This window comes from Sinocyclocheilus anshuiensis, unplaced genomic scaffold (assembly GCF_001515605.1).
Source record: "Sinocyclocheilus anshuiensis isolate Anshui unplaced genomic scaffold, SAMN03320099.WGS_v1.1 scaffold916, whole genome shotgun sequence".
NCBI classification, from domain to species: Eukaryota; Metazoa; Chordata; class Actinopteri; order Cypriniformes; family Cyprinidae; genus Sinocyclocheilus; species Sinocyclocheilus anshuiensis.
Genome location: NW_015548264.1, coordinates 1170785 through 1183469, shown reverse-complemented (window position 1 = coordinate 1183469; position 12685 = coordinate 1170785). Strand labels below are relative to the sequence as shown.

The 12685-nt window shown below is 36.7% G+C and overlaps 1 protein-coding gene across 7 annotated transcripts in view; it reads right to left on the bottom strand.

Annotated features, from left to right (window-relative positions):
* Positions 1-12685, bottom strand: part of LOC107655593 (glutamate receptor-interacting protein 1-like) — a 292734-nt gene that overhangs the window by 21688 nt on the left and 258361 nt on the right. For all 7 annotated transcript variants that reach the window (XM_016443136.1, XM_016443139.1, XM_016443132.1 and 4 more), the window contains 3 exons: positions 12156-12236; positions 3498-3567; positions 682-827 (listed from right to left, as the gene is read on the bottom strand). In XM_016443136.1, coding sequence (XP_016298622.1) covers positions 682-827; positions 3498-3567; positions 12156-12236 — 297 coding nt within the window. The remainder of the gene's footprint in view (positions 1-681; positions 828-3497; positions 3568-12155; positions 12237-12685) is intronic.

Sequence of the window (12685 nt, the reverse complement as noted above, 5' to 3'; positions counted from 1 at the left end):
GCCCGCGAGCATACGCGTGTGAAGTGCAGACGCTGCTGCGGGAGAGGTGGGTCTGACTCCGGGCTGCTTTTACACTGTTACCACGGGTTATAATGCAAGTTAGCGGTTCTAAATTCACATTAAACCACAGCTTCATGGGTTTTTTGCTCTGATTTATTTTTGGTTTTGTGCTGGTATTGGTATATTTTGCATGCTAGTGATAGGAATCGATCCCTTGACGTGATTGGTTATTGGTTTGTGACGTAGCAAACCGAGGGCTGTTTCAAACCGGATTTCTGGGTCAGCCTTTGGGAAACTACAGTTTTAAGGAGAAAATACTCAGCAATGGTGTTGATTAATAGATTGGCACATGGTTTGTCTAAAAGCATATTAAAAACACCATATAGACAAATAAACAACATTAAAAACTTGATTTTCACTACAGGGGGACTTTAAGGGATTCATAGCTAATAATGCTGCCATGTTTTTTCTCATCTCATCCTTTTTCTGTCCTTGCCTTATCTTTGAAACCAGATTACATTAGAGTAAGCTAATCAGTCAGGTCCTAATAGCTTATTCTTTATCTTGATCCTGGCAAACAAACATTTGCATTAGACGTCTTTGCTGAGGTCTTCTATCCTGGCATGGGGGCTTTTAGTGCTAATCCGTGTGGGGTTTGTAGTTGCAGTAGCTCAGAGGTACCTGAGTTGTCCTCGTCCTTGCGGATCTTGAGTTTAACCAGGTCTTCACACTGCTGCAGGATTTGAACGGCGTCCTCCATGGAGCAGTTGTCCAGACGGATGTTGTCTATTGCCAAAAGCTTATCCCCCAGCTCCAGGGTGCCCGTCCTTTGAAATAGGACAAGAAAAAAAAAACAGTTACAAGCATAAATGTTTCTGATTTTTTAAACTAACATCGCCTCAACCATGCAACACATCTCCATTTTGTCTTGTGATATTTTGAAGGAAAGGTTATTTTCTCCCTTACGCAGATATTTACACTCATTTCGTTGTAGTCTGAGCTCACATTCTGCAAGAAAATACATCCATTATTCAGTGTATTGACCACGGTACAGAGTAAAGAGCAGCCAGAGGCACTGAGGTAGATCTGAAGCGAGAAAAAAACAAAAAAAAACCAACAACTGACTTTTATCGTATTGGCCATAATTGTGTGCCGTTCTATATTCAGATTAGACACCGAGATCTAATCCTGCCTGAATTCACAATTATTCCACCACTTCATCATATTAAATGGCTCACTTATTTTTAGGCTCTTTTAATAGAGCTGAAATAGAGGAGAGCAAGATGTGAAAGACTGCGAGTGCCAAGGCCATCTTACTCAGAGGCATCTAAATACAGAGACGGACAGACCCGTATTTAACCACTCCACTGTGTACACAGAGGTTCATAACCCAATTCTCTTTCCTCCTCGTTAATTATCAAGTAAACATATGTTCTATTATGTAAAAGCATGGGAAATTACAGTATGTGTGCTGAAAGAAAGTAATTATACCAGTATAAAGCCTCCCCTAACAACCCTAACTATTACCATGGAGAATTTGTTTCTTTTTTCAGCTTTGTTAGAAATTAAAGTTGAGCTTGAGAAAGGAACGTATATTTCTGTTTTTAACAAAGAAATTATTATTTTTTTTTAATCAAGGATCAATTAAATTGGTCAAAAGTGAAAGTAAATAAATGCTTAATGCTTAAAGTAAATAAATTCTTTTGAACTTTCTATTTATTAAAGAATCCTGAAAAAATGTATCAAGGTTTCTACAAAAATATTAATTGTTTTCAACATTGATAATAAGAAGAAATGTTTCTTGAGCACTAAATCAGCATGTTAGATGATTTCTGAAGGACCATGTGACACTGAAGACTGGAGAAATGAAACTGAAAATTCAGAAAATTTTAATTCAGAAAAATGTTAAAAGATATTAAAATAGAAAACAGTTATTTTCAATTGTAATAATATTTCACAATATTACAATTCTTACTGTTTTTTTTTATCAAATAGATGCATAAGAGATTTCTTTCAAATAAATTAAAAATCTTGCCAACCTGAAACTTGTATACAGTACTGTACCTCGAGCTACGAGTGAAAAAAATTGTAAGCTATTCAGTACAGCTAGATTAGATTTTACTGCAAACAGCCCCGTAAAGACCTCACAATCAACAACAATGCAGTCAAACAGCACTCGACACCTTTCCTCAGGGCATCCGCTGAGATTTATGTCAATATGGAGGGTTACACGTTCTCCCAGCCGCACTCAATCAGAAGCTCTCCTCTATAGCCTGGAGAAAATTAGCATTTATATGCATAAGTAAGCTTTCGCAGGTCGATGCAGATAGCATCTGCTCATAGTCTTGCTCAATTCTGTGCGCAGATGTCATTACATTCGCCATTTGGGTCTAGTCGATGCTATTTAAGGCACGGGTGAAGTGCTGATTTGGATGAGAGTGTGCCAAGCTGAAGTTTCAGCAGACATTATTCCAGTCTTCAGTGTCCCATGATCCTTCAGAAATCATTCTGATATGCTGATTTGGTGCTTATTATTATAAATGTTGCAAGTTGTTCTGTTTTTTTTTGTGGATTTTCCCCCCCTCACATTTATCTTTGATGAATATAAAGTTCAAAAGAACAGTTTTTATTTTAAATATAAATATTCTGTAACATATTAAATGTCTTTTGACCAATTTAATGCATCCTTCACTCTTAAAAATAAAGGTGCTTAAAAGTTTCTTCACAGTGATGCCATAGAAGAACCATTTTAAGTGCCACAAGAACAGTTTTTATTTTAAATATAAATATTCTGTAACATATTAAATGTCTTTTGACCAATTTAATGCATCCTTCACTCTTAAAAATAAAGGTGCTTAAAAGTTTCTTCACAGTGATGCCATAGAAGAACCATTTTTAGTTCCACAAAGAACCATTCAGTCAGAACCACCTCTTTCTTACCTTTTTATAATCTGAAGAACCTTCTTTCTCCACAAAGAACCTTTTGTGAAACAGAAAGGTTCTTCAGATATTAAAGGTTCTTTATGGAACCATTTAGACATAAAGGTTCTTCTATGGCATCGTGAAACACCTTTATTTTTAAGAGTGTTGGTAAATAAAAGTATTACTTTCTTAAAAAAAAAACCTAACTGTCCCCAACTTTCGAAGCATATAATATATACCATACAAAATACAAAAATAAGTAATGTTAGGCAACTCAAAGCAAGCACAATCAAGCTTTTCAAAACTGTCAAAATGTTATATTTTTTTTAGAGCGTGTTATATTGAGTGAAACATTGTGCACTTGGGTAGAAAATGTAATCCATCTATTATGTATTTTTCTTTAATATAGCAAAGCGTGAGATGCAGGTGGGTGTAGGTGCGCTGGAGGCTGTATACTGCACAAGTTATTATGCAGGAGATTAGTGTTTCTATAGAATTTACATTTTTTACAATTTACATCTATACAATTACATTTTAAAGGAGATATGGTGCAAGACAATGATTTAAGGCGGTACCTGTGCGCCACGCTGCCTTTCTTTATGTCAGAGATGATGAGTGCATCTCCGGGCTTCCTACTGGAAGGAGCTGTGAAGAGAGAAGAGAACAATCAAACTTGTTTAATGGCAAAACCTCAGTCATTTTATGTAGCCAACACTGCTGATTATTTAACTCTGAGCCATTCTTAGTTAACAGCTTAGAAGTTTTTTTAAAGGTACAATACTTTTAAAGGTTCAGCCTTGATGACAAAAGTGTTTACAATTGGAAAGAGAAAATCTGATGACACAACAAGAGCTTTGTATCGACTTGTGGTGCCTCTCCGCTCCAGAATTAGTTGCTTTTGGTAGCGTGAACAAGTACTTGTCAGTCCAGTCAAGTCAGAACTGATGGTTTTGTTGTCTATTTGACATTTTTCCAGCTTGGAGAATGACATGACACTGTAAAAGATGCCACTCTGAATGACTGACAATGGAGATGCACATTTTCCACAGTGCCAGGTGGACGACAATAATACAGCAAATAATAGAATATATATAAAAATGACAGTCTTTAACCATAAAGAAAGAGCTCTGCAGAAAAATTTATTTTTTTGTTTGTCTTAGTGGGTTTAAAAATCCTTTAAAACCAGCCAACAGACCAGCCTGACAAGCTAAGACCAGCAAATAAGCTTAGGCTTTGGATTAAGCTGTTCTTTTTCCCACTAGGGAAGTCCAGGATAGTTGTTTTTAACCATTTTGACTCCCCCATCATCCAATTAAATATTCAAAGCTCCCCCATATACAGTACTGTAAGCTTTTTTCTCTAGGATATCTGCAGTAATTATGACAAACCTACTTATTTCTAAACTTTATATTAACAGAACCTCTGAGTCTTCGATATAAATTATGTATATATAGTGTTTGATGACCAATATTTAACTATTTTATGAATCCAGATGTAGTTATGTTTTATACATAATAGTAAATAATTGCTGTATATTACTATAATGTCACGATCTCCAGCTGGAGTGCCCATGTGCTCCTCTAGAGGGCAATCCATCCCATACCTTTGCCACTCAATCCCGGACTCCATTTCCCATAACCCCCTGCCTAGGATCTGATTACAGACACACCTGTTTGCAATTAGGAAGAGTATTTAAGTTGGAAACTCTCACACACTCATTGCTGTGTCCTGTTTTTGCTGTTAGCGGACAATTCTAAGTGCATCTTTGTTTCCCTGTTTTCTTATGGTGTACTCACACTAGGCACGGTTGCCTTAAACCGAGCCCGAGCGCGATTATCCCCCCTCCCCACTCCCCTTCTGGCCTGCACTCACACTTGCACTAAACTTTCCGGGCCGGAGCACGCTTACGTCATGTACGAGATAAAGGAGAAAACCACTTTCGCTAATATTCTGTCGAATAATTAATAATAATTAATTTATAATTTATGTTGTGCATTGATTTTCACTTGCATGTATCAGAGAATTATTACGGAGGCAGCTGACGTTAATTAAATAATTAACTGCATTTCCTGTTCATCAATAAGTTAAGAACCAGAGCCATTATAAACCTAAATATACTTGATTTAATGGAATTAATTGAAAAGTGTAGTAGTAATAGAATATGTTTGCGGTCGTAATGATGACAGTAGCGCAGTATCTGTTCCGTGCTCTGGCGTGGTTAGTACTCACACTGCATGCGTACCGTGCCCGAGCCCAACCGAACCGTGACCTTCTCCCTGTTATTTGGATTACTCTTTTGTCTTGCCTTGGATGTAGCTGTTTGCTGGTGTTTACCCTGTCTGTTTCGACTACGCTCTTTAATAAAGCTCGCATTTGGATCCCCTACTCAGTTGTCACACTGTCCATAACAAATAAACTATTAAATATACAGTGGGTACGGAATGTATTCAGACCCCCTTCAATGTTTCACTCTTTGTTATATTGTGGCCCAGCCAGAGCCCTGACTTAAACCCAATTGAGCATCTCTGGAGAGACCTAAAAATGGCTGTCCACCAACGTTTACCATCCAACCTGACAGAACTGGAGAGGATCTGCAAGGAGGAATGGCAGAGGATCCCCAAATCCAGGTGTGAAAAACTTGTTGCATCTTTCCCAAAAAGACTCATGGCTGTATTAGATCAAAAGGGTGCTTCTACTAAATACTGAGCAAAGGGTCTGAATACTTAGGACCATGTGATATTTCAGTTTTTCTTTTTTAATAAATCTGCAAAAATGTCAACGATTCTGTGTTTTTCTGTCAATATGGGGTGCTGTGTGTACATTAATGAGGAAAAAAAATTAACTTAAATGATTTTAGCAAATGGCTGCAATATAACAAAGAGTGAAAAATTGAAGGGGGTCTGAATACTTTCCGTACCCACTGTATAATAGTATAAATGGTCTAAAATGCTGCCAGCTCTCTAGGATTTGGACCACAGCCATTACGTCAGTGTGAAACAGACCATTTTAGCAGTTCTAGTCGTATTGTGGAGCACAGGGGACAGATGTGAGTGCATAATCACATGTCATATGGTCCCTACTCCACCAGGAGCATCTGGAGGTGTGAAATCAAACTTCTCGAGTGACGTGCCGGAGCATTTTTCTCTCAGTCAGAGCTCAGGGTGATTCATGTTCGCTTAATGCGTCACAGACAGACTGGAAGGTCGTGTCTTTTTCACTTCGAATAAGAAAAATAAACTCTTTTGTTAATCCTGCTCACTTTTCTACCTAATATGCCTTCCAGATGGTGGTACAGCTTAATCATCATCAATTCTGATGCTCCGTGCAGCCTGCCAGTGATGGGGAATTGTCCTGTGCTGCCCTGTGGGGATCTGTTCTTTAAGCTTTATGCATTGAGATGCCAAGCATGTGTCCATGTCGAACAGACAGTCCCAGTGGTTTTCTGTGCTAGGTTGTTATGGTTAGAGAACAACCCTGCAAGCTCCAATTGACAGAACAGCTTGATAACTCGATAACTTGATTAGTATGATGGAATATCTCAAAGAATAAACAATAAATGAATGAATTAATAAAAAGTATAACAATAATAAATAATATTTTTCATCTTTTTGAAAATATGTATTTTTTCTGTATGCATAACTGGGGCTATATATTGTAAGGGGAAAAACCCTCTCTAATGCATTTTCATCTCTAAATAAATACTTGGAGAGAAAGAAACAGAGAAAGAGAATATATTTTCATAAGCTTTTGTAATTTTTTATTAATATGTTTTTTTTCTACTTTTTCTCTCTCTCTCTCTATATATATGTATATATATATATATATATATATATAGAGAGAGAGAGAGAGACCAAATATATATTTTCATTTTTTTTTTTGTATTTTCAACAAAGATAAAATATTCATTTATTTATCTTTTTTTATTAGGCTGTAAGATATCTCACACACACACACACCATTTTTAATAATTAACAAAAAACTGCCAGACAAATATGAAACTAAGGCTAGATATTGTAAGAAGAAAAAACCTCTCTAATGCCTTTTCATCTGTAAATAAATAAATAATTAGATAGATAGATAGATAGAGAGGGAGAGAGAGATAGAGAGAGAGGGAGAGAGAGAGAGAGAGAGAGAGAGAATGTTTTCAATTTTTTGGAATTTTCAGTGAAGAATAAAAAATATATTATAATACATTTGAAATGTGCAATCATAATGCTATAATTGCATATTTATAATATAAATTCATATTTTAACAAGGAATATATTGAAGTGGGACTATATATAGTATGGTCGGAAAAACCCTCTCTAATGCCTTTTTACTGTAATACTTCTTTATTTAGTTAATGTGACCTGAAAGATTTAAAATAGAGCTACTCAATTTCCACTTTCAAATTAAAAAGCAAGTCAGAGTGGTTTGTCTGTTGAGAGAGAAAATAAAGTACAGGATGACTCAATGGAGAAAGGTCAAAGATTCAATCTCGATAGTACAGACTACAGCGTTCTAAAAGAGGAAAGAAATTGCTTTAAGGATGTCAATCAGAGCGAGCTAGGTTTGAACAAGCTACCTGAGAGCAAATTGTCAAAGTGTCAGCAACACCTGGTCGCAAATGGCTGCAATATAACAAAGAGTGAAAAATTGAAGGGGGTCTGAATACTTTCCGTACCCACTGTATCTGACAATTCAATCTCAAATGTTAGTGAGTTCTTGGACTGTAGAAATAATCATGATTTCTGCTCGGCTCAAAGAGAGCGCATGTCCGCTGACCTTAAAGGCACCTCAGCATATGCTGCATTGCAGCGTTGTTTTGTCACCTTCAGATGGAGCACATCAAAGCACATCCTTTCAACTCGGCTGAAGCTCTTATGAATTTTACAGCAAGCATCCAGAGCAAAAAAAAAAGGGGGACAAATGACTTTTTACATAAACAGCTTGATAGTATGTTTTGGAAATCAAGCAACAAGATCATTCTTATTTGTCAGACAAGCTACATTATGACATTCAGAACGGAAGAGAACAGCCATCTTCTGTCTGCTTCCTAGTGGCACTGTGGTTGCCGCTGGTAGCTGATTTGTCATAGTTTCCCCCTTTTTTCTTGCACTGCTATTTGGCCTAACCGTGATAAATAGCATGGCTCATTCACAGTCTTTGCACTTTGCCTGCTCATGTTGGTCTGACCAGGTGAATGCCAATCTTGACAGAAGCTAAGGGTCAAACTGGAACAATTGCATGAACTAAACACTTGCTATGTGCATCATCTGATCTGATTTCTACAGTAATACTACCTCTGCTGGCCATGGTGATCTTCTGTTTTTGACAGGGTAAAAAAAAGTGTTTTTTACACTACCATTGAGAAATTTTAACCAAACTATGTTACAGACTTTTCATTAAGACCCTAAAGAATCATATCAACTTGTGGAAAATGGGTATCCTATGACCTCTTTAAGAATAAACTTTGCTTTTTTGGGCTATAAAAATCAATTTTAATGGTTTATTCAAGCCAAATCTGTAGTCCAAGCAGCCAAATATGGTATAAAAATTATTAAAATCTATTTCCTGTGGTCTGAATTTGGATTTCAAGTTGTTTTTCGTTATTCATGAAGCGACTTGCATGTAACATCATGCAAAAGTATTAAAAATCAGACTGAAAACAAACTGCACATCTTTTTCATTTTCCAGTCCACAGCAAACGAGATGCCACCGGGAGAATAAGACAAGGTAATCTTTAAGGAGAAGTAAACAAGACATCTATAAACGTGTCCCACTATGGCTTTATTAGTACCTGTGAAATACGGGCTTGCAGAGGCACAAAGCAGAAAGCCATTAAACTGCTCAGGAAGGCCACGAGAGCTCGGCAAAGCCCAAATACATAAACTGACACGTGGATAGGACAGCCTACGTCTCGCTTTCTCTCTCATTCCGAGCCATAAAAGTTGACTTTCTCAGACATCCTGCTGGCCCTGAGCCAAGTGGAGGCATAATTGATCAGACTTTCTGTGCCTATATATATATATATATATATATATATATATATATAATAGTGCTTTAATAAAATGGGATTTCCTCCAGTACTCGATCTTCCTTATTTAAAAACAAGAGTGCAAACTCCATGATCTCTGAATCTTAAAGGGATAGGTTCAGCCAATAATTACAATAATTTCATAATTTACTCATTCTTACATAGTTCCAAACCCATATGACTTTCTTTCTTCTTTAAAATACAAAATAAGATATTTTTATGAATGTTCATGCTGCTCTTTTCCATGCAATAATTATGAATGGAGGTGACAAGCTTCAAAGAGGATTTGAAAACACCATAAAGAGACTTGTGCACTGTATTTTAAGTTTTCTGAAGACATTTCAATATTTTGTGAAGAACAGACCAATAAGTAATTCTGCACATAGCAATGTCTAATTTGTCATTCATCGATGGCTCATTCATCCAATCTGTTGATTCATTCTTCAATCATTCATTTGATACATTTTCCAGTTTTATGAATCTTTTCAATGAACATTTTGTTTCATTATCCAGTTCACTATACCACCCTGACTCATTTGTTCATAAATTGGATTGATCTGATTCTTGAGGTCAACTCACTGACTCAATTTTGAGTGAATACAGGAGACAATCCAATGGGCCACTGGCTGCTCACTGTCCCTGCGTGATGGTCCTTGGCAAAAAAAAAACAAAATACATTTTGTCGGCCCCTTAAGTGCGTCGGCCCACCGGGAAAATGCCCGGTATGCCCGATTACCAATCCAGCCCTGGGTGTCACTGAATAACATCTTGAATTTCCTCACACAAAGCTATTATACAGTTTCTATGTAATACAGAGTTATATAGACCATTTATTATACTTTAATGGCACTCTTGCAGCTTTTTGAATCTTTAAAGCTCCACTCACCATTCACTGTAACTGCATGTTAAAAGAGCCATCAATCTATTCTTCATAATTTCTCTTTTCATCTTGCATAGAAGAAATAAACACCATTTTGGAACAACAAGGTGAGTAAATCAAAACGAATTTTCTTTTTCAGTTGAGCTATTATATTTATTGATATCATGGAGTTTTTGAGAAGATGCAGTGGAATGGGAACCAACAGTTGAGGGAATTTTTTTAATGATCTGAAAAGCAGTTACAGCAGTACGTTAGCACGGGCACAATAGTTCGCCTGGTTCATTAAGGAAGTTCAGACAGCTGTAAAACCCACAAAGAAGCTTTACTGGGAAGCGTTTGCTATTATCTTTGGACTGTGCATATCTACATAGCCAATCCTTGGAGAATTTGCCCCATCAAATTTGTAACAAATGCGAGGACTTGTACATGACCAGCAAGATAATAACTACTTTCATTTAGAAAGTGTGGAGGACGACGGGCAAAATTGCTTTGGAGGTAAACAACTCCTCAGCTTCAAAGAGAAGCAATTACTGCTGGGTTGTTGCATGGGGGTCCACCAATGTGCTTCACGAAGATGCTTACTGGCTAATAACAGAAAGTTTGTATCATATTGCTGTAATGGGGAAAACAGTCAATGTCACAAAACCGAGCTGGGATGAGGTGATGAATCATTCTGGCTTGACAATGCGGGTGGGCATTGATGAAGCAGCTGGCAAAGGCTTCGAGCGTTTGGAGCGTGGGGTTTACGAAGCGAGCTCTGCAGAGCCCCTGACTGCAGCTGGAAAACAGACTGAATTCACAGGCAGATCCGTCTATAACTACCTTTCCTAAGAATCAGGTGATAGTAAACGAATGACACAATAGGAAATTAGACACAGTATCTTTGGAGGAAGAAGGGGAATGATGATGGTTGGTAAGTGGTGTAGAGGACAGAGGAGATAAAAATGCTAAAAGTCAAAAGGGTCCAGTGTAAAACCGATATGTAAAACCGATCTGTGGTTGAAAAGCATGATCCCAAGTTCAATGCCTTAAATCCCCAAAATACATCTTTCTCCAAAAACACTGGCTGCATCTGAATGCCAAAAAAAGAAGAAGCTTCAAATGCAGTTTTGTCACATCGACTGTGCCTTCTCAGGCAGTTTACAAAGGTAGAAACCAGTGTTGTTATCATTAATTAAAACTACAACTATTAATAAAAACATCTTTGTTAATTGAAATAATGCTGAAATAAAATATAAATATTAGATGGAAAACTACAAACAAAAATTTTGAAATGTTGCCTTAACTGCAATAGGTTTAAGATGAAGTACTAAAATTACTAACTGAAATAAAACTAGAAATAAAAATATTTAATTATTTTACATAAAAAAATTACAAAAAAATACATTTGAAATGAAAACTCAAAATATAAAAGCTAATTTGAAATATCAATAAAAATTATAATAGTACACAAATAACACTGATAGGAAGACACTGGAAGCCTATAATATCCTATGTGTGCTCAGCAAATGGTTGAAAAAATGCAAATGGAATTTGATAGAGTGATTGAAAGAAGTGATTATAGCAATTTTCTCTTATTTCCTTTTCTATGAATACTTGTAGTCACATTTTTATTTTTTGGTTATCCCTAAAGCTCACTGGAATTCATTATAGATCATTAGACGTGACGTTGCGGTGCCCTGGGAGACCTTCATATACAAAAACACATCACACACAAAGCAATACACTAAAACTGCCTTCAGTTCTGGATGCAGCCACTGTGACCTACAGTCTGTGCCTAGCAATTAAATCTACAATTGCAATAAATGAGAGATAATATATAATTAGGCGCTTCTTTTCATGCAGAACTTCAAAAATGTAATGAGCAAAAACCCTTTGAGTAAGAACATTTTTCCAGCACCCTAATAAGCAACAGCTACATTATTTCCCCAGTAGCCCAGTAATAAGTCACCCATATGTGTCTCTTTAATGTCTATGGAACTGAAACAAAGGTTAAATGTCACATATTTATATCTCAGTGATATAAGGAGTGAAAGAGGACCCAATTGTGAAGACATATTTCTAAATTTGTGGCCTGGATAATGCACAGAAAAATGCTGAAGGGGCAATTAAAGGAAAAAGTGGGAAATTATAAGGTTATTTAACAAGTCTCTCACTGTATACTTTCTTACATTTACATTCGTACTTTTGGCAGATCCTTGTATCCAAAGTAAATTCATTCAAGGTTTTTGCTGGCCTTAACATGCACCATTAAATACAATTTACACCTGGACTGAAGGTCAAGGAGCTCAAGCAATTATTAATATGCATAAGACTACTGAGAGAAGAATACGTACAGCTGATGGTGATGCCCAGCTCCACACCTGGCTTCTTTGGTAGCTTCACATGGAAGGTTCCACTGCTTGGGATAACTGATTCTGGATGAGACAAGGACAGAAATACAAAAAGGTCAATTTTTAGATGCAAGTCCATATCATCATTGTGGAGTTTTGATAATTCTGAACTTATAGACCATTGAGATTCAGGCAAATGACCAAACTGACACTTAATAAAGGGTTAGTTCACATCTAAATGATAGTTCTGTCATCATTTATTCACCCACATGCTGTTCCAAACCTCTATGATGATCTTTTTTTCGTGGAACACAAAATGAAATGTTTAGTAGAATGTCCAAGCAGTTTTTTTTCCATACAATGAACATGGGAGGACCATAGTGGTTTTCATGGCATGGAAAAGAGTAGCTTTTACCTGCTTTGTTTTCACATGCAAGAAAGAAGGCAGAGTAAATGGCAGCAGAACATTCATTTTTTGGGTGACCCCTCTCTTTAAAGTGACTTGGAGAGACAGCTGTTAAAAATTCAGTTTT